Source organism: Globicephala melas, chromosome 8 (assembly GCF_963455315.2).
Source record: "Globicephala melas chromosome 8, mGloMel1.2, whole genome shotgun sequence".
Lineage (NCBI taxonomy): Eukaryota > Metazoa > Chordata > Mammalia > Artiodactyla > Delphinidae > Globicephala > Globicephala melas.
Genome location: NC_083321.1, coordinates 85,910,155 through 85,935,864, shown reverse-complemented (window position 1 = coordinate 85,935,864; position 25,710 = coordinate 85,910,155). Strand labels below are relative to the sequence as shown.

At 37.9% G+C, this 25,710-nt stretch overlaps 1 protein-coding gene across 3 annotated transcripts in view; it reads right to left on the bottom strand.

The window, feature by feature from the left end:
• ZC3H12C (zinc finger CCCH-type containing 12C) overlaps positions 1 to 24,574 on the bottom strand; it is a 69,871-nt gene extending 45,297 nt beyond the window's left edge. Inside the window, exon 1 of one of the 3 annotated variants that reach the window (XM_030836524.2) lies at positions 24,470 to 24,574. In XM_030836524.2, coding sequence (XP_030692384.1) covers positions 24,470 to 24,493 — 24 coding nt within the window. In that variant the 5' untranslated portion in view covers positions 24,494 to 24,574. Of the gene's footprint in view, positions 1 to 19,613; positions 19,699 to 24,242; positions 24,339 to 24,469 lie in introns of those variants that run through there. The other 2 variants (XM_060304019.1, XM_060304018.1) reach the window with 2 other exon arrangements.
• Between the last annotated feature and the right edge of the window lie 1,136 nt (positions 24,575 to 25,710).

The window sequence follows — 25,710 nt, the reverse complement described above, 5'->3', positions numbered from 1 at the left end:
TGGTTGCTAGTATTGGATAACGTTAAGCACATTAAAACATCTGTAGGTGAAAAGAGGCCCTTGCCTGCCTTTCTTAGTCACATGGCCCTGGTCCACTTCCCACTGCAGAGAAAATGCAAACAGCTGTACTGGGCTGTCTGGGTCACTGCAATAAATGACTGAGCACAGGGCACAGTTATGACAGTGTGGTTTTAGTGATAACACTAATATCTGTCAATGTCAAGGGCTTTTCTAACATTTGAAAATTCAACTGTTTGCTGAGGTATGAATGTGACACACGTGGGTTTTGATGCTAGTGTTGGAATCAATTCTCTTTGTCAGCAGTGATCCAAGCTGCCTTCCCGGTACCTTTCTCCTAATATGGATTTGTTCTCCTTCAATCTACAATTCTTTTCATCCTAAAACACCTCCATAGAAGTAAGATCATTAAATCAAATTTTCCCGGTACCTTTCTCCTAATATGGATTCATTCTCCTTCAATCTACAATTCTTTTCATCCTAAAACACCTCCATAGAAGTAAGATTATTAAATCAAATTTTCCCATTTGTCCCCAGAAGATTGAAAGGTTAAATTTTTAACCAAAAGCTCTCATTATTTTTGATTAAAAAAAAAAACAACCAACCAAAAACCTAATTTATACACATGGTATAAAAGAATGGAGCAAAATCAATCAGGCACTAACTCTAACCTCTGAAAGTTATTATATTTAGTAAATCAGATGGGCATGAGAGCTTTAATATATTTCATTTCCTTAGGCTTAGATTACTTTCATTTCTTAATTTATCTCCTTCCTTGAATACCCCCTAAGTACATCCCTGCCAAAGTAATTTTCAATGACACCACGCTTAGGTTTAAAAAAAATCTCCGCAGATCACATCTCTGGTCCTCTGCTTTGTTTTCAAGATTCTTACAACCGGGGCTCCTCTAGCCCTGTATTCTTATTTTCCACTTCAATTAAGGTGAAGGAATAGCAAAAGTGAAGTCACAGATGCTGAAACAACTGTCCCTTCACCCAAGTGTTCTCTTCCACAGCCTCACCTACCCAGATCATATCTGTTGTTCTAAGCCCAGCTCAAGGCTTATTTTTCCATAAAAATCTTCTTGGACCAGTCTGGTTTTTATTGAACTTCTATAACATTAATAGTCTGTACTACACAATATAGCACTTATTTATGAACCAGGCTGTAAGCTTCTTGAGGGCAGATCCATTTAATCTTTGATAATCCACACAGCAAAAAAAGCCTATATGGTACCCAGCAGTGTGTTGCTATCTAGAAGACATCTGAGTGAAAAACAGGACCAGTAAAAAACAGGCTCCAGCAAATTTGAATGCAGGCATTCATATGAACAAAATGCTCCCTGCTAGTTTTTATTTCTCTTTGTGACAGGGTGAGCTTATCAAAGAGCCTGCAGTGATTTGCAATGTTCCTGTAGCCCTGGCTCTGCCACTGGGGCTGCTTTCAACATCCAAGGCAGCTGTGAAATTGAGTGAGCTCAAGCCTGGCAGGGATGAGAGGTCTTTTCCTGCAGTCTCCTTCTCTGGCTTCAGTTTTCTAACTAGAGTGGCATCCCTAGGAGTAATGCTCTGGCCTCTTCCGCCTCACTTGAGGATGACTTATCTGAGGGGTAAGTCTGGGAAGAGGAGTTGTGTAAGCAAAGTGCAGCCCCTTCCTCTGCACATTTCTCTTGGGATCTGCCCAGGTGCAGACAGCACACAGTTGCTTTGCTCTCCAGCACTGCCTGAGATTGGATGACTACATCTTTCTAATTTGGGGGTTCAATGTTGCTAAATCCTTTATGCTGTCATGTTCTGCAATAGCTCCATCAAAAAAAGAGCTGCTATTTTGATGTCCATCTACCTGGCTCCTTTGTTTATTTCTCAATTGGTTCAGAACTAAGGCAGGAAAAAGACCCCCTCAAACAATATTCAATAATAATAAGTTTTGATATAAAGAACTATTAAGGAAAAAAAAGGTGATGAAAAGACTTACATAAATTAACTCAACAGACCACTTTAAAAATACATATAAAGGGATAAAGTTAAAAAAAAAACAATTCTGTGACAAAGAAAGAAGATAATGCTTCTCCAAGTCAAAATTCTTAGGGTTTGATTATAAAAATGTTTCAGTGTCATATCACTAAGAGCAGATATCTTTCAATTCTCTCCAGGGTTCAGAGGCAAATAGGAAATCCACAAAAACGGCATTTCTTCTCAGTGGTCTAAAAACAAAGAAACTTTTCTATAGTCACTTTAAGTGACAATATAACCCATATCATTATTTGGGTTATATTTTCAAATATTTCCCAATGATTAGCTTCCCATTTAGTATTTTTTTTTTTTTTTTTTTTTGGCAGCTTGCGGGATTTAAGTTCCCTGACCAGGGATCAAATGGGGGCGCACAGCAGTGAAAGTGTCAAGTCCTAACCAGTGGACTGCCAGGAAATTCCCCCCATTTAGTATTTTTAAAAGTTCAAATAAACAAGCAAGTCTTTTAAAAAGATGATCTTCAATTCCTATAAAACTTGTAAATACTCAAGGAATGAGAAATTTTAGAAAAGCTCAGAGAATACAAATGACATCCAAAATGCTGATGTACTAGGTTGCTAAAGCAGCTAATGTGTGGCAGAGCAGGATAGAGAAAATTCGTGAGGAAAAAAGGACATAGATGATCTTAAAAGAAGTATAAAGCACATGATATCATCCACGTTAACAAAACACAGTTATATTAAGTACAACTGAAACTGAGGAAAAGCTGACCAAACCTATGTAATTTTTTTTTTTTTTTTGATACGCGGGCCTCTCACTGTTGTGGACTCTCCTGTTGCGGAGCACAGGCTCCGGACGCGCAGGCTCAGCGGCCATGGCTCACAGGCCCAGCCGCTCCGTGGCATGTGGGATCTTCCCGGATCGGGGCACGAACCCGTGTCCCCTGCGTCGGCAAGCGGACTCTCAACCACTGCGCTACCAGGGAAGCCCCCAAACTGTGTAATTTTATATAAAATATATGTAAGACACATTCTCTGCATTATAACACAACTGGATGGTAGTTAAATGGCACTTTGTCTCTGACAATAATGATAAGATTTACAACATCATTCTCCAAGCCTAGTCAGAACTCAACCCATCTCTCCTTTTGATGCCACAGCACTGTACCTCTCACTCCTGACAGCACCCCTCACTTCCCACCTGCACGTGCTCATGTGTGCACATCATTTCATCTCAGGCTGAGTGTACCAGCTGAGGACGGTGCATGTCTTATTCTTCTTCGGGTATTAAATAACTCTATTTAGCAAACTAACTCAAAACTTCTTGACCAAAAGTTTAAGTGAAATTGACAGATTCAGGCGATAAAGAATAATTGTATCAGACAGAATTAAAAGAGGACTCTATTATTAGAGGTCTCTGTTCTTGCTAATGGTCTAGAAGACAGTGTAATGGTACATTAAATGTAAAGGAACTCAAGAAAAAATATATAAAACATGGTATACAGCAAATTATGACCCAATAAAAGTTCTTTGTTAATTATAAGTTTGATCTAAGTATAAATTCTTGCTAATAATCAAGACAGATAATAGTTCCTTACATACCAGCTCCTATAAGATGAGAAAATGAAATGCTTGAGTTAGTACTTCCAATGGTCCTCATTCTACTGGTTTAGACAATTGTCCCAGTGTGCAAGAAACTGAAAAACTTTGAGAGGCTAACAAAACGAATGGTTGTGTTAGAAAACGCTCAGTCAAATTAGCACAGAAGTTCACAACACAATTTTTCTTTACAGAGTTCTATTCATATCAGAGGATGATATAGTAATTTAGACATTAAATTTAGAATTCTGAGCATTTAGGATAAGATTCCTTCTAAATGCAAATCATCATATACTATAAGTTAAATCTAGACTATGAATCATCCTAAACAGCTGCCAAAACAATTCAACTATAAACTCTAACAGGCCAGAGATTCTTGTGTTTTGTTTTCTGCTGTATCTCCAGCAACTAGCAGAGTGCCTGGCAAACAGCAGGTGCTTAATAAATATGTGCTAAATGATAGCATTCCAATAACTGGGCCAAAATCTCTTTTCCAGATTTATTTGTTCTTTACATCCCTTCACATAACCTACACTCCAGCCAAACACAAGGATTTAAAGCAGTGGTTCTCTTAATTTGGTTGCACACTGGAATCCTCTGGGGAGATTTAAAATATACTGGTGTAAGAGTTTCATCCCTAGAGATGTTTATTTATTTATTTATTTATTTTTTGGTCTGGGTGATTCTAATGTATAGCCAAGTTTAAGATTCTTTCTTCTAAAATAACTTTCTCCATAGTTTCACGGGTTAAAATCTTATCTATTAGTACTGAAGATTCAGCTAAAACCCCAACTCTGCCATGAAACCTTCCCCGGAACACTGTTAAACCTATCTTTGGATTATTTGAGTTTTGCACAGGGCCTGGCATAAGGTTAGGACTTGATAAATGTCTGAGTGGTAAATAACTCTGGGAGCATGGCACATAGCAGAAACACAGTAAATATTTATTGAAAAAATGATGTATAGTTGGCCCCTGTTATCTGTGGATTCTGTACTTGCAAATTTGCCTACTCACTAAAATTTATTTGTAACCCCAATAAATCCTCGCGGTGCTTTACAGTCGCCCCACGGCAACGTGCATGTGCAGAGAGGCGGAACATTTGAGTTGCCAGACAGGCATTCCAGCGGAGGCTGAACAAAGCCCGCATGCTGAAACAAGTGTCTTAAAAAGGGCTTGTTAGTGCTATGATTTTTGCATTTTTGTGCTTTCTGTTGGTGAATTTGCTGTTTAAATGGCCCCCAAGTCTAGTGCTGAAGTGTTATCTAAGTGCAAGAAGTCTGTGATGTGCCTTGTGGAGAAATATGCGTGTTAGGTAAGCTTTGTTCAGGCACGAGTCACAGTGCTGTTGGCTGTGAGTTCAGTGTTAATGAATCAACAGTACATATTTAATAAAGTGTCTCTAAACAGTACTGCATGTACAACAAGGTTATGTATTGATTGGTCCATGAAAATGTTCTGACCGGAGGCTTGCAGGAACCTAATCCCGTATTTCCTCTAGAAGCAATGGTTCAGTATTTGCAGTGACTTCATAGAACATAACTACAGTTGCCCCTTGAACAACAGTGGGTTTGAACTGCATGGGTCCAGTTAAATGTGGATTTATTTCAACAGATACATAAGGACTATGTGATTCTTGGCTGGTGATCTGGGGATGCAGAACCCTGGATAAGGAGGGCCAACTGTGAAGTTATACTCGGATTTCTGACTGCACAGAGGGTCGGTGCCCCTAATGCCTGTGATGTTCAAGGGTAAACTGTTCAAGAAAAACAAGATTGACTGTAATTTCATCCTCTCTTCAGAACTCTTAGTGATCTTACCTGTAATTTTTAATGCCAGTTTCATTCAGCAAACGGGCACCTCCTAGGTGCCAGGTGCTGGGGATACAGCAAGAACAAAGCAAGTCTCTTCTCTCACCAAACTCACAGAGGGAGAGAATGTAAACAGTAAATACACGTCAGGTGATGGTAAATGCTATAGAGAAACTTTTAATCAGGGAAGGCCTTTATGATAGGGTGGTATTTGTGCAGATACCTAAATGAAGTGAAAGGAATGTGTAACAGGAGGAGGGAGGGTTAAGTACAAAGCCCAGAGATGAGAGACGTCCACAGGACAGCAAGGTGGCCAGTATGTCTGGTGGCAGGTGAGCAAGGGGAGGAGTCAGCAAATGAGGTCAGAAAGGTCAAGGTCAAGACCAGCCATGTCATGCAGAGCTTTGAAGGGCAATGCACCTCAAAACTTTACACAGCGTGGGAATCATACAAGAATCTTTTGCATGTATATGCTTCCAGCTACTTAAGAATTAGTTTGACAAGTTTTAATAGAAAAGCTGCTGTTGGGAGTTCGATGGAGATTGTGTTGTAGTAATCCTTGCTTAAAAAGCACTACTGATTTACTATATTGTTTAATCAAGAATAATTGATTGAAATTTCCTCTTTCAATACAGCTCCTAGATTTCTTTGTAGGGGGCTTATAAATTTCTTTTTAAACTTGTCTTAAAATATTTTGCTTTTGTTCTTGCTGTGAATGGAGGTTTTTTTCTTCCCTTATATTTTCTAACTAGTTATTGTTGGTGTCTAAAAAATAATTATTTTTATTCTTGTACATAAAACTTTAGTGAACTAGGTATCTCAGTGAACTCAATGTTTCTATTAGTGTTTCACTGAGGCTCTTGGGTTTTCCAGGCATATATAATAATGTAAAATCATCAGATTGACTCTTCCTTACCAATTTTTACATCTCTTGCTTCATACTTCTGTCAATTACATTGTAATGTTAACAATGGTTATTTTGTGTCATTCCTGATATTAATGGGAATGCGTCTAGTGTTTTATTATTAAGCATTATATTGATGGCTGGTTAGGTTGTACATACATATACATATAAAACATACACATCTATCACGTTGGGCAAATTTACCTCCTCATGCCTCATCTGTTAAAAAATAAAATACACACACACATATAAATAGTTGTTTTGAAATTTAATGAGCTAATACATGTAAAACACTTGACACCTGGAACAGTGCCAGGCACACAGTACGCACTCAGTAAGTGTTAGCTGTATGTAATTATAAGTTTATATACAACTATACATTTACACACAACACAATATGTAGCCTTTAAAAAGTCACTTATAGAAATATGTTTTCCTCCTCATGAAAGATTTAAGAAAAAAATTAAAAATGTGTATTGCATTAAAATGAGATATTAAGATGATCATAATTTCTTCTTTGAGTTACTAATATTGTGAACTACATTAACAGATTTACTAATATAGAAACATTATTACATTTTGGAGGATTATACTGTATATGCTGGTATTTCCTTAGGAATTTTTACATCAATAATCATAAGACTGGCTTGTCATTTTCTTTATCTGCTTTGCCACATTTGGGTACTACTATTTTGCTGATGTTAGAAAAGGGGTATGGTATTCCATCCAAACTTTTTCTCAATGACAAACCAATTGCCCCACGTACCAAAGGGAATTAGACTAGACTGGGCCATGTGTTCCTATAGAGGCAGCACTATTTCTAATATCTGATTTACTGGTATTCTGAAACGTGTACCTGACCCCTTACTATAAGTTCTAGGGTAGAGTTTACTCCAGCATGGGGTCCAAAGAAAAGAGGATGAGCAAGAGAGAGATCTTATAATTTATGGATATAAGAACCAACACCACAACACACCCTCTCCCAAAAAGTATCCAAATATCCTGGACAAATTACACAACTGCTGTGTTTCAGTTTCTTCAACCATAAAATGGGGATAATAACAACACCAACAGCACAGGGTTGTAATATATATAATAACTTAGAACAGTGTTTGGCACATAGTAAATATTATTATCTTAAAAGTTTATACTAAAAGTGAAATTTCAGTACAAAACAATAGAAAACCTGATTTTCATTATTTTATGTTCTCATTAATATAATTCTAAAGTTCTGCCTTTGTTCCTGATCTCAGAACATGAATTTTGTTAAATTAATAAAATAATTTAGAACAATGTTTCTCAGAGGGAAAGGGGAATGACATTTAGTTTGGAAAAGCCAAACATACCTATCCTTTTTTGTAAGAAAAACTACTCAAGATTTAAGTGTCATGGAATACTTTGGCTAATAAGGATAATTAGAAGACAATAGTATCAATAACTATGAGTATCTTTGTACGGTGACACATCATAACTAGACTTACCCTGGTGATTGTTTTGAAAAGTACAGAAATATCAAATCACAATGTTGTATAACAAGAACTAACATTGTGTTGTAGGTCAATTATACTTCAAGAACAAACAAACAAAAAATAGAAGGAGATCAGACTTGTGGTTACTAGAGGCAGGGGGTGGGGTGAGGGGGAATTGGATGAAGGTGGTCAAAAGGCACAGACTCCCAGTTATAAGAGAAATAAGTACTAGGGATGTAATATGTACAACATGATACAGATAATGAACACTGCGGCACATTATGTGTGAAAGTTGTTAAGAGAGTAAGTGCTAAGAGTTCTCATCACAAGGAAAGATTTTTTTTTCTATTATTTAAATTTTGTATATATATGAGATAATGGATGTTCACTAAACTTACTGTGATAAGCATTACGCGTAGGCTCAGCGGCCATGGCTCACGGGCCCAGCCGCTCCGTGGCATGTGGGATCTTCCCGGACCGGGGCACGAACCCGTGTCCCCTGCATCGGCAGGCGGACTCTCAACCACTGCGCCACCAGGGAAGCCCTGTGATAAGCATTTCTTGATGTATGTAAGTTGAATCTCTATGCTATGGCCTTAAATATATACAATGCTTTATCTCAATTATATCTTGATAAAAGTGGAGGAAAAAATATTCAAAAAAGAAGATAATGGTAGAAAGCTTAGTAAGGAACATGAGTATAAAAATGGCTGGGAATCAGTAATTTAGAAGAAATACATTGATCTGATGATGGGCAGAAGTGAAGGGATGTGGGAGAAAATGGAAGTAAAATTAGAAGAAATTATAACAAGCACCTGAAAGGAAACAAAGGTTTTTCTTATGGAAAATGAGAAAATACTTCTTTCAGTTTAACAATATAAATTGTGGACTGTGCAAATTTATTTTAAAATAAATGGCTGTAGACAAAGATCAGCCATCGGCTCCCACCTCTCTCATAATCTCATTAACTTTTAATAAAGTAATAAATTAGTATACTTTTCAGAATTAGCTTTCTCTTAAGATCTGTAAGTTACTATCAAAAAATTAAAGCCATAATAATTTTCTCCTTTAAATAATTGTTATTTAACAAATCTTTTATGGAAAAAAATCCTATGACTTAGGAATCTATTTTCTTGATAGTAATATCATTAAATACAGAGTAATTTAGTTCTTATGGCATTTTTACAGATGTTAGCTAGGTGATCAAATTCTATTTTAAAATGTGTGCAACTAATACATTTTGAAAGTAATACTCTGAGGAAACGCAGGACAACAGCAGCCTGGTCCATGGTCACCCAATCAAACTAAATCAGAGGTTAAGCCAGTATTCAATGAATTAATGTATTCACTCAAGAAACATTTATTTGAATGCCTACTATGAGAAAGTGACATTAAGTGAAGAAGATGAGAGAGGGTACAAACATGAATACGGTTGCTACCCTAAGGAATATAAATTTACTAAAGAAACCAAATAGATGAATACCTATAAAATATAGCGCATGTCAAAATTAATGCTATTAATAGTGATATATCATAGAATACAAGAGACAAAGACATTGGCTCAGATTGGAGAAGGTTCTGAGAGGCAACATATAAGCTGAGAACAGAATGATGATGATGACACATTCCTATATATACTATGGTGTATGTGTCTGTGGTAGGGCAAGATGGGGAGTGGGGTAAGGTAGGGAAAGAAAGGATTTTTGAGAAAACAGGATCAAAGGCCAGAGACGTGAAAGATGATAAAATATACAGAATACTGTGAGATTAATACTGCTGTAGAAGAGGCTAGAAAGTTAGGATGTACTTAGTTCATGGAAAGTCTTGAATGCCATACTAGTGTTTCAACTTTGTTATTGGGAAACTACTGAAGGTTTCTGAAAAAGGGAATAGTGTATTTCTACCCACATTTTAGAAAGGTAATTAAATCAATATAAAATTAAATATAAAATTAATATAAATTTAAAATAAATTAAATAATAATTAAATAATTTATATATAAATTAAATCAATATAAAATTAAATATAAAACTAATATAAAATTAGAATTATTGATTTAAAAAAAAGAAAGGTAATGGGGAACCACTGAAAGTTTCTGAGAATGTGAATGATGTGTTTCTAACTACATTTTAGGATGGTAATTCCAGCTCTATTAGGTTTGAGGGGGCAAGAAACTCAAAGACAAGTTAGGAAGGTATTATAATACATAATGGTCTAAGCAAAAGGTGACTGGTATCTAAAGTTATGCAGAAAAAAAGAAACAAATATGAGATATTTTCTAAGATGAGCCAATGGGTCCAGTAAGGATTTGATACTAAAGACAAAAGAGGAAGGAGTAACAAAAAATAACTGATGGCACCAAATGATACAGATACACTGCAGAATGACTGAGGACATTGGGTAAAGGTGATTAGTGACCACTGAGGGAGCTGTTTTGGAGATATGAAGACAGGTGGGGTGAACAGGCAGCTGCTCCTTGTTTGCTCCTAAACAAGTTTTTATGCCATAGATCCTTTCTCAGTCTAATGAAGGCTATACACCTCTTTTCGAAGTAATGCTTTTAAATGCACAAAGCAAAAGCAGAGACTGCATTACAAAGAAGCCAATTATATTAAAATAGTCATCAAAATATGTAAAAATGTGATATAGTAAAATATGTCTTTTATTAACACATTTAAATAAGATATAGCAGCAGACCTAATAACTACCATGATTTTGAAGTAGTTAAAAGTAAAAATGATATTTCAGAGTATTTACTTCAACTGTAACATGATAGGGAAACATTTATGATTTCTATGGATGACACAGTCATATATGCTGTTATTAAAATTGGACTTGTTGCTTACATTCATAATTGAGGGAAATGGTAAATTTCAATCAGAGGATATGAATATAAATACATAAATTTTTTCCCATCCAACATCACAGAATGCCCAAATTCTATCCATGGACCCTTTGGGGAACCACAGAACACAGGCTAAAAACTCCCAGTTAAGGAGTAAGTGTGTGCTGAAGAAGAGATGACAGCATATGTATTCTTTTAATAAGTTTGGCAGGAAAGGAATAAGATATAGAAAGATATTTTGGTGGGTAGGGAGGCTAAGGGTTTTTTTTTTCTTTCTTTTAAGAACTTTAAACCAGGAGAATGGATTTAATGGGGCAGGAGAGAAAAAAGGTATGCCCACCTATGTATGAATGAAAGACTGGGAATAAATAAAAGGACAATAACTTAGAGGAAAAAAAAGAAGGAATAGCAGTGAATTGGGAAAACAGAGTTGGTTCAATGAGGCAAATGTTGGCTCTACTTTAGCCTCTAATTCTCGGTCAAAATTAACCAGCCTACCACCCTCAACCCTGCAGTCCTTTCCCAGCCTCCACAAGACCCAGAGGGCCAGGACTGACTGGGGTGAAGAGTGAAAGGCGAGGACAAGCACAGCTGGCAGGGAACTGCCCATGTTCAGGAGCAGGAAGTGCGTTCTTGTTGCTCTTCTGCCTCCTTTTCTAACGCATCTCCAGTCTTCTTTCCCAGCTCTCAAGATACCTAGAGGCTTAATGCTGCCATTTGGCCGTCTAGATACTCCCATCCTAGCTGCTCCGTCCAGTCTCCCTTCCCGCAAAAATCAAAACTCCAAAAGAAAGATCATTGAGGGTACTGTGATGTTTATATGATAAAAGTAATTATTAAATATTTAAGTATGAAAGATTCTTGAGGAAGGGGCGTAAGTACAATGGATGCTCTAAGGATGGCTTGTTAAACTAAGTGACTATTTATTTAGATAAAACGATTGATGAAAGATTTTTAAATATAAGAATCTTAGTGTAATCCTGGTCTCTGGACCTCCTTCCTTGTCGGCACCTTTCCTCCTCTGCACTTGTGTGTGCATATGCACACGTGTGCATGGAGAGAAGGGGGTGCAGGGAGGACAGAACCAACTTACCGCATTTCTGACTCTTGGAAGAGATTCTTAAGCCTTTGGGTTTAGTAAGCAAAAAGCTACATTATTGGAAAGCAAAGATTTAGCAATAAAACAAATTAATCAGTCTTCAGACCCAGTATTTCTATTTTTTTCTTTTTTTTTCTTTGGCCATGCCATGCTGGCATGTGGGATCTTAGTTCCCCAACCAGGGATTAAGCCATGCCCCCTGCAGTGGAAGCACAAAGTCTTAACCACTGGACCACCAGGGAAGTCCCTAGACCCAGTATTTCTAAAATAAATAACTGATTGTTTTATTTTATCTTCTAATTCTGATTATTTTTTAAGAGATAATACAAAAAGTTGCGGAAGAGGTTAGCACACATTGAGAAGAAAATTATTTCAGGATTTTGATCAAATATAAATCCATGTTGAACTGGATTAGCTTATATTAGGTGTTTATCATAAAATAGTATTCAATCTATTAAAATGCACATAAGACTTAAGTACTCATTTGCTCTCAAAGTGGGAAATAAACATTTATGATCTACGTGTTATTTTGAGGAATGCTCAGGCCCAAGACTCAGCACCTGGTAGCACTCTTGCCAAATTGGCATTCTGGCTTCTGGCTATCACTCAGGAATTCCAAAGTGTTTTCTCTACCTGCCACATCTTCACTCAGGTGCTCTCCCAGCATGGGATGGTCTAGAAGCTAAGTTGCAGCTGTCAACCTGGCACATGCTTCCCAGCCACCTAGGCTAGCAGTAAAATTTTCTACATCAACCAAACTCACAGAATTAATTTTGTGAATTTTTTTCTTATAAGCCAACTCCTGATTTTTTTTTTCAAAATCACACTTACACTACCTATACTCTAAACCTAGTCTCTCTCCTAGTACAGAAAATTTTTCTAATTTGTGGATCAGTATTTGACTTCAAACATTAGCTGCCTCTGATTCCCTACTGAGGTTCTTATTTAAAAGGGAGGGATTAAAGACCTTAGGACCTAGCAGAGCCTCTATTTAATATAATCAAAAGACCTGAAAGAACACTGAAAAATAGAGAACTTAATGGGAAATAAAGGAGCAGCAATTTAAAGCATTTTGTTTTTCTTACTTATAGGGATCACTAGAATTGTCCACCATCCATTTTAAAGAATGTGGAGTATTTTCTAAAATTCTGTCATTTCTCTTGGCCAATGTATTCATCCCATCCATAAACAGGTCAGGAAAGAAGAACTAATTTTTATTTCCAAAGCTTTACAATTTTGGGGGTGAGAGTATTTGAAAGATGCACCCTGAAATACTATAAACTGGTAAAGAGCATAGTGGGGCCCATGGAAAAACAGAGCTGCTGGCTCAACTTCCAACTCCAGGAAATCCTAGAACACACACAGAAGGGAGCACACAAGGGCCAAGGAGATGTAGAGATCTGCAGGCAGAGATGCCCCATTTAAGGAACTCAAATACTTTTCAAACAAACTTAGAGATCAGCTTATTTTGAAAGTTACACCATCCTATCCTTACACAAAGATGACAAAAAGCCCTGACAATCTAAAGCTTTAGATTTACTTCTTTTATCCACAGGCCTTAAATGATGATGATGGCATTAAACTCCAGGGTATATGTGTATTTAATCAACAACAGCAACAACAATTAAAATGGCCCTTATCTGAAGTACTCACAGAGTAATTGCTAGGGACTTCTTTTTTTTATTTTATTTTAATTTTTTATTTTTTGCCTCTCACTGTTGTGGCCTCTGCCGTTGCGGAGCACAGGCTCCGAACGCGCAGGCTCAGCAGCCATGGCTCACGGGCCCAGCCGCTCTGCGGCACGTGGGATCTTCCCAGACCAGGGCATGAACCCGTGTCCCCTGCATCGGCAGGCGCACTCTCAACCACTGCACCACCAGGGAAACCCTACTAGGGATTTCTTGACTTCAAAGATAAGATACAGAGGACATTTGCACTAGACAGACCAACTTTTTCAAGGCATTTAGGAAAAACTCAAACATAGAGAATGGAAGTATACTCTGACTATGAGACACAAAAATGAGAAGTCAGCATCTGATAACAAAAATTTTTTTAAACCCTAAAACTCCCAATATCTGTACATTAAAACTCTCTTCCAGATAACCCTGCAGTTAAAGAAAAATAAAAAATAAAATTACGGACATTAAAAATGGATGACAATAGAATTATAACCTATGGGATGTGGTCAAATTAATACTCAATGAAAAAATTAATGGTGTAAATGTATTTAATAGAAAAAAGAAATAAATGAATTAAACATTTAAATTAGAAAGGTTAAAATAAGCAAACAAGCCAAAATAAAGGTAGGCAAAGTAATAAAATTAAAAGCATAAATAAGTAAATTAGGAAGCAAAAAAATGTAGAAATGGTTAATATAATGGAGAGCTGGTTCTAAATATGAATGAATGAATAAATGAATAAGTGAATAACTTCCTAAAAATGTGACCAAGAGGTTAAGGAACTCTACAAATTAACAATACAAATATAATGTTCAATGAAATGGAAGGGTTTCTTTGCATAAATCTTTATGCCAATAAATAAGAATCCATAATTGAAGCCGACTTAAGAAAAGGTTGTAAGTGAATAACCATGGAAGAAATAAAAACTTTGTTAAAGATTTATACCCTCTATTCCATTCCTGACAAAGAATGCTATACCCATTTTTTCTGTAGGTGTGTTCTGGCAAAATCCTTTGTTACTGAGATTATTCTAGGGCACCTAAGAACATGGAAAGCATCCCAACTGGTTTATGAGGCTGGCCTAATTATGACCAAACCTAACAAAGATGGCACCAAAACTAATCAAATATATGTATAATCTTACTTATACTTTATACAGAGTTCTAAATATAAGAAAGGTAAGTTATATAGTATATTCAAATTATTACAATACACATTTAACCAGTAGATTTCATTCTATGATAATAGATTTTTCTAATATTGAACACTGTTAATTCAGTTCATTTAATCATAAGTACTGATGGGTACTTATGGGTACTTGGATGGGTGTGGAAGATGAAAGAGACATGAAGAATCAAGAACTTCTAGATCTATGGTGTGAGCAGCTGAGAAGATGGTAGTAACATTTATTAAAGTGGGGAAGACTTGGAAAGGGACAGATTTGGAAGGACAAAAATTCTGTTTTAGATAATTTTGTTTCAGATACTAATAGCTATCCAAGTAGAGCTGTCCCAAGACAGCTGGGTAAAAGAGAGAAGTCAGTATTGGAGATAAAAATTTGGTAGTCATTAGCATGTAGATGGTATTTAAAAATATAGTTTGCATGGATGGAAAACTGTACAAAAAAGAAGAGAGTCCAGGATTCAAATTTTAGTAACCCAACAATAGAAAGACACTACCTAGATCTGTGAATACCATATCTTCATACAGTATATGTTGCTATACTTAATCATTTTTTAAAACATGCTAAATCAGGACTTTGGTACAAAAATTATTTAACAAAAACCTTACGATATCACAGGGTGGGTTTCCTGCTAGCCCCTGAAAACTTCAGTTTCAGTAGCACTGTCATATTTGTGATTTGTAAATTATTTGAATCTTTTTTGGGGGGTAGTCATTTTTAAACAGTTTTCTGAAAGATGCCTCAGAAGCTGAGTAAGGAGGGCTCTGGGACTATGACCTTAAGACTTTATTTGAATAAGGGTTTTATTCCAAGGGGCAAATTTGTTTCATTTACTTTAACTAGTATTTTATAAATATAATGTAATAGCAGACAATGCTGAAAAGTAAAGTGGGTCTCAAAGTCTGTATCATTGAGACAAGGATGGAATCATTAAGTGGGTTGAAAGCAGCAAAATTTCAGCCTTACTGACATTTAGCCTTATTTAAACTGACTGACTGTATGTTCAATTTAAAAAGAAGAGAACATGAGTCAAATGCTGAAAATATAGTTTTGAAGATGTGCCTAAAAGATACTTAGGAATTTAACAATTTAAAGGAATTCTCCCATGATATATAAATCTATTTTCAAGTTTCTCACATTTAGCTTTTATAGATATTTGCAGGAATATGTGTATATAAGCAGGGGACACCTATGTCAGGAAACAATAGCCATTGGCATTTAAAAAATGAAATAACAGGGAGAAAGACCCAGTAAAATAAGAAATAAGCTCAAATGCCTACTATCACTGTTCTATGGTTTCAACCAATGCAATAAGACAAGAAAAAAAAGTTGAAATATTTTTTAAAATTTATATTATTTGGGGGTCACTTATAATATATCCTGAAAATCAAGACAGTCAACTGAAAAAGTATTGGAACTAAGTACTACAATATAACTAACGGTACATAAAAGATGGTTATTTAAAATTGACTAACTTTCCTTTATACCACCCACTACAAGGTATAAAATATAGGCATACCAAGTATAGAATATAATGAGGTGAAATCTCATTCATAATTAATAATGACAGCTAACATCTCTCAAGGGCTTATACTTCAATGTACATTATTGGTTAATAGCCACAACCATGATATTATATGATATTACCATGATAATAGGTACTATCATCACAATTTCACAAAGAAACTGCGGCTTAGGAAAATATAGGAAATTTGCCCACGATCACACAAGTGTCAGAACAGGAACTCAAACTCAATCTCTCTGACTCTACTGAAGGAGCTTCTTAGCACTATTATGTCATTCTTGTTTATCAAATTAACAAAGACAGGCTGTGAAGGGAAACTGTGATGGGTGCAGAGAGCGACACACATGCATTTCTAAGAATATAAATTGGTGCAACTTTTCTAGAGGGCAATTTGCATGATCACATCTAGGAATTTGTTTAAAATATATTCATCAATGTGTACAAAGATCTATATACATGGACATTTATCATGTTCACTATAACAATAAAAATATTGGTCATACTCTAAATACTCAACAATATGAGCTTGATTAAATTGCAGTATTTGAATGTGTTGAATGCATTCAGCCAATAAAAATAATCTTTTTTTTTTTGTGGTACGCGGGCCTCTCACTGCTGCGGCCTCTACCGCTGTGGAGCACAGGCTCCGGACGTGCAGGCCCAGCGGCCATGGCTCACGGGCCCAGCAGCTCCGCGGCATGTGGGATCTTCCCGGACCAGGGCACGAACCCGTGTCCCCTGTATCGGCAGGTGGACTCTCAACCACTGCGCCACCAGGGAAGCCCAATAAAAATAATCTTTTAAAAGGATATTTAATGATACAGGAAAACATCGTATATTGAATGAACAGCAAGAAACAAAACTACATATGCATACAAATTTTTTAAAGGATGTGTTTATATTGACTAGGAGATTAAAAAAAAATGAAAACATTACCAAAACTTTAAGTTCTCTCTACGGGAGAATTATATATGATTTTTCACTATCACTTTTACTTTTTCTCTATTTTAAAAATGTGATAAAATAAATGTTAAAATATTTAACTCAAAATTTAATTTTAAAAGATAAAACGAAGTAGTCAAAATAATAGAAATGCACTTTGGAAAACATCTCTCCTATTTAAAATTATTTTTTCCTATGCATGATATTGCTAATTTTAACATAACGTTATGAACACAATTTTTATGTTACTTAAGGCATTTTTCTATCTTAGCAAAAATAGAAATAATGCCTACTTTATCAAAATAGATAATTTATTGCACACTTCCAGCATTTTAGATCTGTACTAATCATTTACAATTACAGCAAAATTCCAAGAAGTATCTAATACATAAAATCGCCAACTCAGTGGGGCAATTCAAAGAAACGATGACTTAAAAAACGTCTAAGTCAACAATGAGGAGGCAGCCTCAATTATATGGGAGAACTGCTCCCTATAAGTATACAAAATAATAAAAATAAATTATAAAGTAAAAGCCAAGATGTGAAACAGACTAAGTCACAGAATAAAGGATAAAATTAAGCCCATGTAATTTTGAATAGGAAATGAGTAGATGACTAAGAACAAAGAACAGAAACTAATTTTAGCTTCACCCTAAATGACATGAAGTAATAAATTTAAAAGCCCTTTGAAAAATCTAAAATATAAACTTACATATTAAAAGCAATAAAAGTAAACTTGATTTTTTAGGTATTTTTCATCTGGTAAGCCCAATTACCCAGAACACAATTAAGAGCCAGTGAATAAGTAGACAGAAAAATAAAACAAACAAACAAAATCTCTGTCTAATCAATTCAGTGAATACTGCTAAGTCACTTTATAATAACATTCACTGCCTTCTATGTGCCAGGCACTTTTTATACTCATTAGCTTAAATCACTAAAAACAACTTGCAAAGTACAAGAAATCAAAGAGAAACTGAGTTTTGTCTAAGGTCACAGCCAGTAAAGGACAGAGCTGGGATTCAAACCCAGGTCTATTTGATTGTTAGAGGCCCCAACTACTCTCTGAAAGTGCAATTTCTCAGTTCTCCAACCTAGACAATCTGCGAGTCCTAAAGGCCTTTAATTGCTGCCTAAATACTTTTATGTTAGCCATAATACTAGCTGTTGTCATTCAGTTTCACAGTCCATAGCAGTTATCTTCTTCAAATTAGAGGGAAGAAGTGACAACATCAGCAAGGAACAGCTAACAGCAAGGAAAGAAGACCAAAAATCATTAATATACATCAACAGAAATCATTGAGTTCTGCTGTCCTCACCATCTTTTTTTTTTTTTAAAAAAAAAGCAAAACAAGCATTGTTATTTAGATAGGATAAATAAGAAATCTTGATAACCCCTGTTCTATCACCTGGAAGATAGGCAAAACAACAGTATAAACTTTATACAATTGTTGTAAAACTAAATTAGATAATGTAAGTAAAGTGCTTAATACTGTACCTGGCATAAAGTTAGTGCCCCATAAATGTTAGCTATTATTATGCTTCATAATAAGTGAAGTTATAGGCTACATGTTACTTGAAGGTAGAAAAATATAATCCATGTATTTAAATTTTTCCATTTAAAATAGTTAAAATGTTTTGTTCTTGAAAGACTTTAAGACTAACTTCTAGAAATTTGCCTTTATAATATCCTTCCCCAGCTAAGTGGGGTAGATAAGGGTAAATGCATGTGACCACTCAAGAAATCACATCATACATACTAAGTTAATTTTAAAATGTTTGGGTACACAAATTGTGTTATTTGCTCTACTGATTACTGCGATCATCTCATAGCCATCTACTGACTTTTGTTCACCCTACCACATCAGCAGGTCCATTTAAAGAACATACTCTATGGCCTTTAACAATAAAAACACATCCATGAAGTATCTACTAGGTATTAAACACTGTAGAAGACTTGGGATAAAACAGTGTAAACCAAAGTCCTTGCCTAAAGACTACAAACAAGATAAAGAAGATCCTAGGCACTGTATTTTGTATTATCAGTTAATCCTTATGACAAATCTATGCCCTAGCTAGTACTTTTTTTTCTGTTATATAGATGAAGAGCAGAGACACAGAAAGCAAAAAAGAAATAAAGAAGAAACAGTTAACTATCACCAAATATACAAGTGTTATAGAGGGATTTAAAGTATTTTGAAAACACAGGGGAGTAAACAAATAATTTTGCCTAAAGATGGGTAATTAGAAAATGCTTGTATTTTAAATTTAAAACTCAAGTAAAAACTCTGTAAAGTATAACTACAGGAAGAAAAAATAGGAGAGTGTTTATCAAAATATTTACAGAAGTTATTTATCGGTAAGAAGATTCCAGGTGGTTTTACTTTTCTCTTTGCTTCTTCTTAATCAACCTGCCTACTTTAATATCTTAAAATATAAGTAGAAAAAAGTCAGCATTAAAATTAGATATTAATGTTCATTTAACAAACTGTCAAAAAATTTTACAGTTAATAGTTAATTCAAACATGGAATGAAATCAGCTCTGTCACGCTTTTCTGACAAGTGTACATACCAATACAGCTTTTCTGGAAAACTTTTTGGCCATCAAAGACCTTAAAGCTTATTCTCTTTGATCATTACTTCTAGGAATCCATCCTAAGAACACAGATGCAGAAAAAAGAAAAATTACTGGGATGTTCAACTAAAGCATTATGATTTTGAAATACTGGGGGAAAACAAATGTCTAACTGAAATAGGAGAATGATTAAGTAAAATGATATGTTCTTAGGAAGAAAATGTTTGAAATATTTTTAATGTCATGAGAAAATCCTTAGTGAATGTTAAATGGGGATGGAAAGGTGGGGCACCAAGCTCTATAAACTCCCAAGAGAGATGATTCTATTATATAGTTTAAATCTCACAATAATATATTAACATGTATTAGGTTAAAGAGACCTTAATATTTCATACTTAGCCTAAGTTGGGACACCTGCTCTGCCATTAACTGTGAAACCTCTAGCAAGTTATTTAACCACACTGTAGTTTGGTTTCCTCATCAGAAAAAAAAAAAGTATTGAAATACTTCTTTACAGGAGTACAGTAAATATTAGATGCATTAATATATGTAGAGCACTTAGAACAGTGCTTGGCACAGTAAGTGTCACCTCTATTATCAATCTTAACCTACAATGGAGTAAACCCAGTGAGATCTAAGCTGAGGCCTGAATAATGAGGTGTGAGCCAGGCAAAAGATGAGGGGGTATAGGGGAATAATGTCCAGGCAAGCAGGAAGAACTTGGGATTTTTATTTGCTATCTACCTTTAGAGATCTGATAATTTATCTTAAAGGCAGAATGCTTTGAGTGTTCAGACATCTGCTTATGGGCTTTACTTTATGCCAGTTCACTGGGCATAAGAATCATCATGCATCTCTTAATTTTGAAACAATGTGTATCAACATACAAACATACACACAATGACACACTTTTTACAGAACTAAAAATAGTATCACAGGAAGGCAGAACTGCCCAGTGGTTAAGGGCATGAGTTTTAAAGTCAGACTCAGGGGTTCAAACTCCCTCTGCAATTTACTAGATGTGTGACTTTGGACAAGTTATTTAAACTTTCTGTGTCTCAGTTTCCTCATCTATAGAATGAAGATAATAAAAGCAAGCATAAGCATGACATTAGCACATCAGTGCACAATACACAATAACTATTATTATGTCAGCTATAAAAACCAAAGATGGAATTGATATCTCCACATCACAGATCTGAAAGTTATCTTTATGCCACTGGATCCAAAATACAGTGTGCCACAGCAAAGGAAACCATGAAGCAAATGAAAAGACAACCTACAGAATGGGAGAAAATATTTGCAAATTATGTAACCGACAAGGGATTAATCTCCAAAATATATAAACAGCTCATACAGCTCAATATCAAAAAAACAACCCAATCAAAAAATGGGCAGAAGATCCAAAGAAGACAAACAAATGGCCAAAAGACACATGAAAAGATGCTGAACATCACTAATTATTAGAGAAATGCAAATCAAAGCTACAATGAGGTATCACCTCACACCCGTCAGAATGGCCATCATCAAAAAGTCTACAAATAATAAATGCTGGAGAGGGTGTGGAGAAAAAGGAACCCTCCTACACTGATGGTGGGAATGTAAATTGGTAGAGCCACTATGGAGAACAGTATGGAGGTTCCTTAAAAACCTAAAAAAAGAGCTACCGTATGATCCTACAATCCCACTCCTGGGCATATATCTGGAGAAAACCATAATTCAAAGCAATACATGCACCACCAATGGTTCTTACAGCACTATTTACAATAGCCAAGACATGGAAGCAATCTAAATGTCCATCAACAGATGAATGGATAAAAAAGATCTGGTATGTTTATACAATGGAATATTACTCAGCCATAAAACAAGAATGAAATAATGCCATTTGCAGCAACATGGATGGACCTAGAGATGATCATACAGGAGGCATATCAGCACTTAAAACACAAATTTTTTTAAGAACATTTGGTATTTTTGAACCCCAGAATCACGATATTTTAGGCTTAAATTTGAATTCCTGATTTAATATGCTTCTGTTATTCACTGACCTTCTTACTTAATATTTTTCTTTCCAATAAAACTATACCCTTGAAACCATCTTTGCCACCTTAATCATCCACTACTCCTATCATCCGGGGAATGCTCCAGACACACTGGATCACCTACTCCCTGCTTTCCTTGACTCAGGGTATCCATTTGGAAATGACTCCCATCTTTAAGGCCTGGCATGCCACCTTTCTCAGTGCCTGAATTTCCTACTTCTTTGCTTACGGCACGTAGAATATTCCATCTAGCTTTATGTGCTCTCTGTTAATAATCTCTCTTCTTTTAGAGGTCAGGGTCCTTATACAGCACCTAGATTGATACTAAATAATTATTTGCTGAGGTAATAGAAGTTTACCAGTCTCACATGAGCAATAACTGTCAATTAGTTTACAATCCTACATTCTAATTCTAATACTAAAATGATAAAAAAAAAACCCTCCTACTTAAAATCTTACGTTTACTTCTTTAAAACTGCTATCAAATAAGAATGAAAGTAGAATTCTTTTGAATATATGTAGAAAAGCAATTGAAAGCACTAAAAGGGTATAAAATGATATAAAAATGGTATTAAAAACTATAAAATGATAGCAACACTTTTACATCTGTTACAGTAATTAAAATTAATGTAGAGAACACTGTGATGTGCTAGAATGAAGACAAGGTAACCCAGTTGTAGAATGAGAAAAATACTTAAAAAACACTATATCTATTGAACACTTGGGGTTCAATTTGGCAGATGTAATCCATGAAAACATAGCTCCAGAGAAACCAGTAATATAAAATAGGATAATTTTATTAGTATAGTAATTAAAACAAAAATGTAGTAAAAGGAAATGACTAATAAAAACTTCCATCAGCATACAAACGTTTCTGTTTCCTATAATATTTTCCATTATAATAAACTAGTTCATTAGACTTCCATTATTAAAAGCAGGTTAAAAAAATAGTGGCCTCTTTTTTGCTGTTGTTTTGTTTAAAAGTTCATTTTACTTTACATATAGAGTTTAAGTACTTGTGTGATGACCAGATGCTAGAGGTAGAAATGTAACCTACTTTGAAAGCAAAATCCATTGTTAAACTAAGTAAAAATACTCAAACATTTCAAATCATAGATACACAGTTACCAAACGATTCTGATGTTTAGGGTATCTTCAAGTAGACAGATTAAGGTAACTTAAAATCCAAATGCCAAATTGGAAGAAAGCAGGTGAATAGAGAGGCAAGTCTGAAATAAGCATCTTCCTGGGGTTATCAACAGTAAGACAATTTTACAAATACTTGGTGAAGCTATCCTTATATTCGAACAACAGATAACACCAAAATTGAGAAATTGCGACTAAAATTAATTGCATATGTGATTAAATAAATGGAAGTCATACCCTCATACCCTAAATATATTAAGACTTTAAAAAATATATAACACATTACATTCCCACTTCTTGTGGTTCTCCAAGGTCCAAAAACTTGTATTAGGCATATCCACTGTTTTCTGTTTATAATATACATTAGAAAAACTACATGAGGAAATAAGTGAAGAACTGATGAATTTTCCCAAATTTCTAAATATACTGAGCCCCAAGTATCTCTGCAACTATTCTAAGATGGTTAAAAAAAAAAAAAAAAAATCTGAATCAATAAGCGCCTCATGGGCCTGGGGATATTCCAACACATTCTTGCAACCAACAGGAAAACTTTCCCTAAATCTGGATTAGTATTTCTTCTCTTTATCACAAAACACAGAGCACAGACCAGGATTGTTAACGGTTACCCAAACAGCAAGAAATCCAGTTAGGGTGATCAGTACTTGGAAGCTTAGGCTGGTTTTAAGGTCTTGAAGGGGTGAAGGACGAGACAGTTAAGGGAGGAAATGCGGGATTCATTTCTCCAAGTTACATTTGTAACACCTCTTTGTAGGGAGTTAAACATGGGGACCGGTCCGGTTAAATGAACGCAGGGTGAAAATGGGAATTTGGCTGGACACTGAGGGGTGAGGGTTGCAGGAGGGACGCGGGAGCAGAGGGGGGTTTTCGCCACGGCCCGCCTGGGGGTTTGGCTGGAGGGATGGATAATAAAAGCTAATGGCTGGGGCTGTATCCGAGCTGTCGGATGCTGCCTCACCCCCCCCGCCGCCCCCCCCCCGCCTCCCAGCGCGCGAGGTCTGAGCCTCAGGAGAGGGACTGTGGGTCCGTTTCCATCCGGGGCGCCCGGGTCCGCCTCCATGTTCGGTGGCCGTGCCCTGGGGCGGCCGGGAGTGGACCGAAGCCCTAGGCCGCGGGGCCGGAGAGACCGGCCTCCCCTCGCCCGAGATCCCCGGTGGGGCCGGCTTTGCCGCCCGGGAGGATGCGCTGGGCTTTCGCTCGACCCCGCCCGAGCCCCGGGAGCAGCCGGGGCTCAGGGACTCGACTTCCAGCGGCCCGACCTGCCTGGGCCTGGAGATCCGCCGGCGCGGCCGCCCCAGCCACGGCCCCTCCGCCCGGCGCTCGGGCGCGGCCTCCCGGCCCGCGGCCCTCCCCTCGCCCAGCTCCCTCAGGGCCATTGTCGCCGCTGTCCGCCCCTCCACCCCCTTCCCGAGGGACAAACCTGGGGGCCGCTACCCGGCATGGCCGGCCCCGCGAGGAAGCGGCGAGCCGGCGGCGGGGCCCGCAGCGACAGCAGCCACTTCGGCCCTCCCCGCTCGGCGCCGCGCCCGCCCGCCCAGCCCGCGCGCCCTCCGCGCCGGCCGCAGCCCCGGCTCCCCCTCCCCCAGCCGGCACCACTCGCCCCCCCGACCCCCACAAGCGCGCACCCGGATCTGTTGCTCAACCTACTTTCAGTCTCTTCTCATCAGCCATCACCACATGCCCTGGAAGCGGGGCCGCCCCGGGACCCTCCGGCGGGCGGCCGCCTCTCCTTTAGCCTCTGGCCGCCGCTAGAGCGCGGGGCGAGTGGGAGGCTCCCCCATGCCGCCTGCGCGCACACCGGCCACACGCCGGGGCCCCGGCTCGGCCCGCCGCCCGCGCCGCTGCTCCGCGGGGAGAGCGAGCCTGGATCTCCCGCTGTCGCCTCGCCCCTAGCCCCTCGCCCGCCCGCAGCGGCAGCCGCAGCCGCTGCACCGGTTCCTCCTCCCCTTTCCTCTTTTCCTTCTCCTCCTTCGCCTCGTCTGGAGCTGAGGTTGGCAAACCAGCACCTGCTGCTGGAGATCACCGAGAACTGAAACAGGAAACCCCGAACCCAGGGGAAAACCCGGGAGGCGTGGGGAGGGGTGAGGGGAGCTGCTGGAACCTGTCGGGCTTGGCCGGGCCACTGCGGCCGCGGGAGGTTCCCGCTCCGCCTCTCCTCGCGCCCAGCCCAGGGGTCCCGACCTCCCCACTCCGCTCCCCCTGCCCGGGCCGGCGGCGCCTCTCGGCTCAGCTACGCCTCCTCCACCCGGCAGTACCACGGATCATTCCCTGGGCAGCAAGGGAATCGAGCGGCTGCCTTCCTTTCCCGTGCTAGTTTGCTTGTTATCAGTATTCCGTAATGAGGAAAAACCACACCCGGCATTAGCAAGACCAATAAGGGAATTTAAACAAATGAAGCTGTTGGGATTTTACCCAGGGGAAGGACTTCTTTCAGTAAGGAAACTGGCCTTGTTGGAAGTGGCAACATGTCCAAATTGAGGTGAAAGTCAAGTTGAATCCAGATCTCCTTCGGGAGGTTGGGAGGAGAGCCCTCTGCACGGAGGTGGGCTCCTGAGTTGCAAGTGTGAAAGCACTGAGAGCAGCGGGCCCTTCTACTTTGTGAATTGTCCAACACCCAGCACAATCTAGGCCAACATTTCAGAAATGTTCAAATCATCTCACTCACCTGCCTGTGGAATTGTCACCAGGCGCGTCACTCGTAGCCTTGGGCAGGATGCATCTGCTTTTGGAGTGAGAGGGAAAGGAACATCTCCGTCCCTGGATTGTGCCACAGACCTGGCAGCTGCTTTAAGTGCATTAACTCGTTTAAGTGTCACCACGGCCAACTGAGCTAGGTGTTATAATCCCCTTTATCCCACAGAATATTGAGATTAGAAAAATTTCCCAAA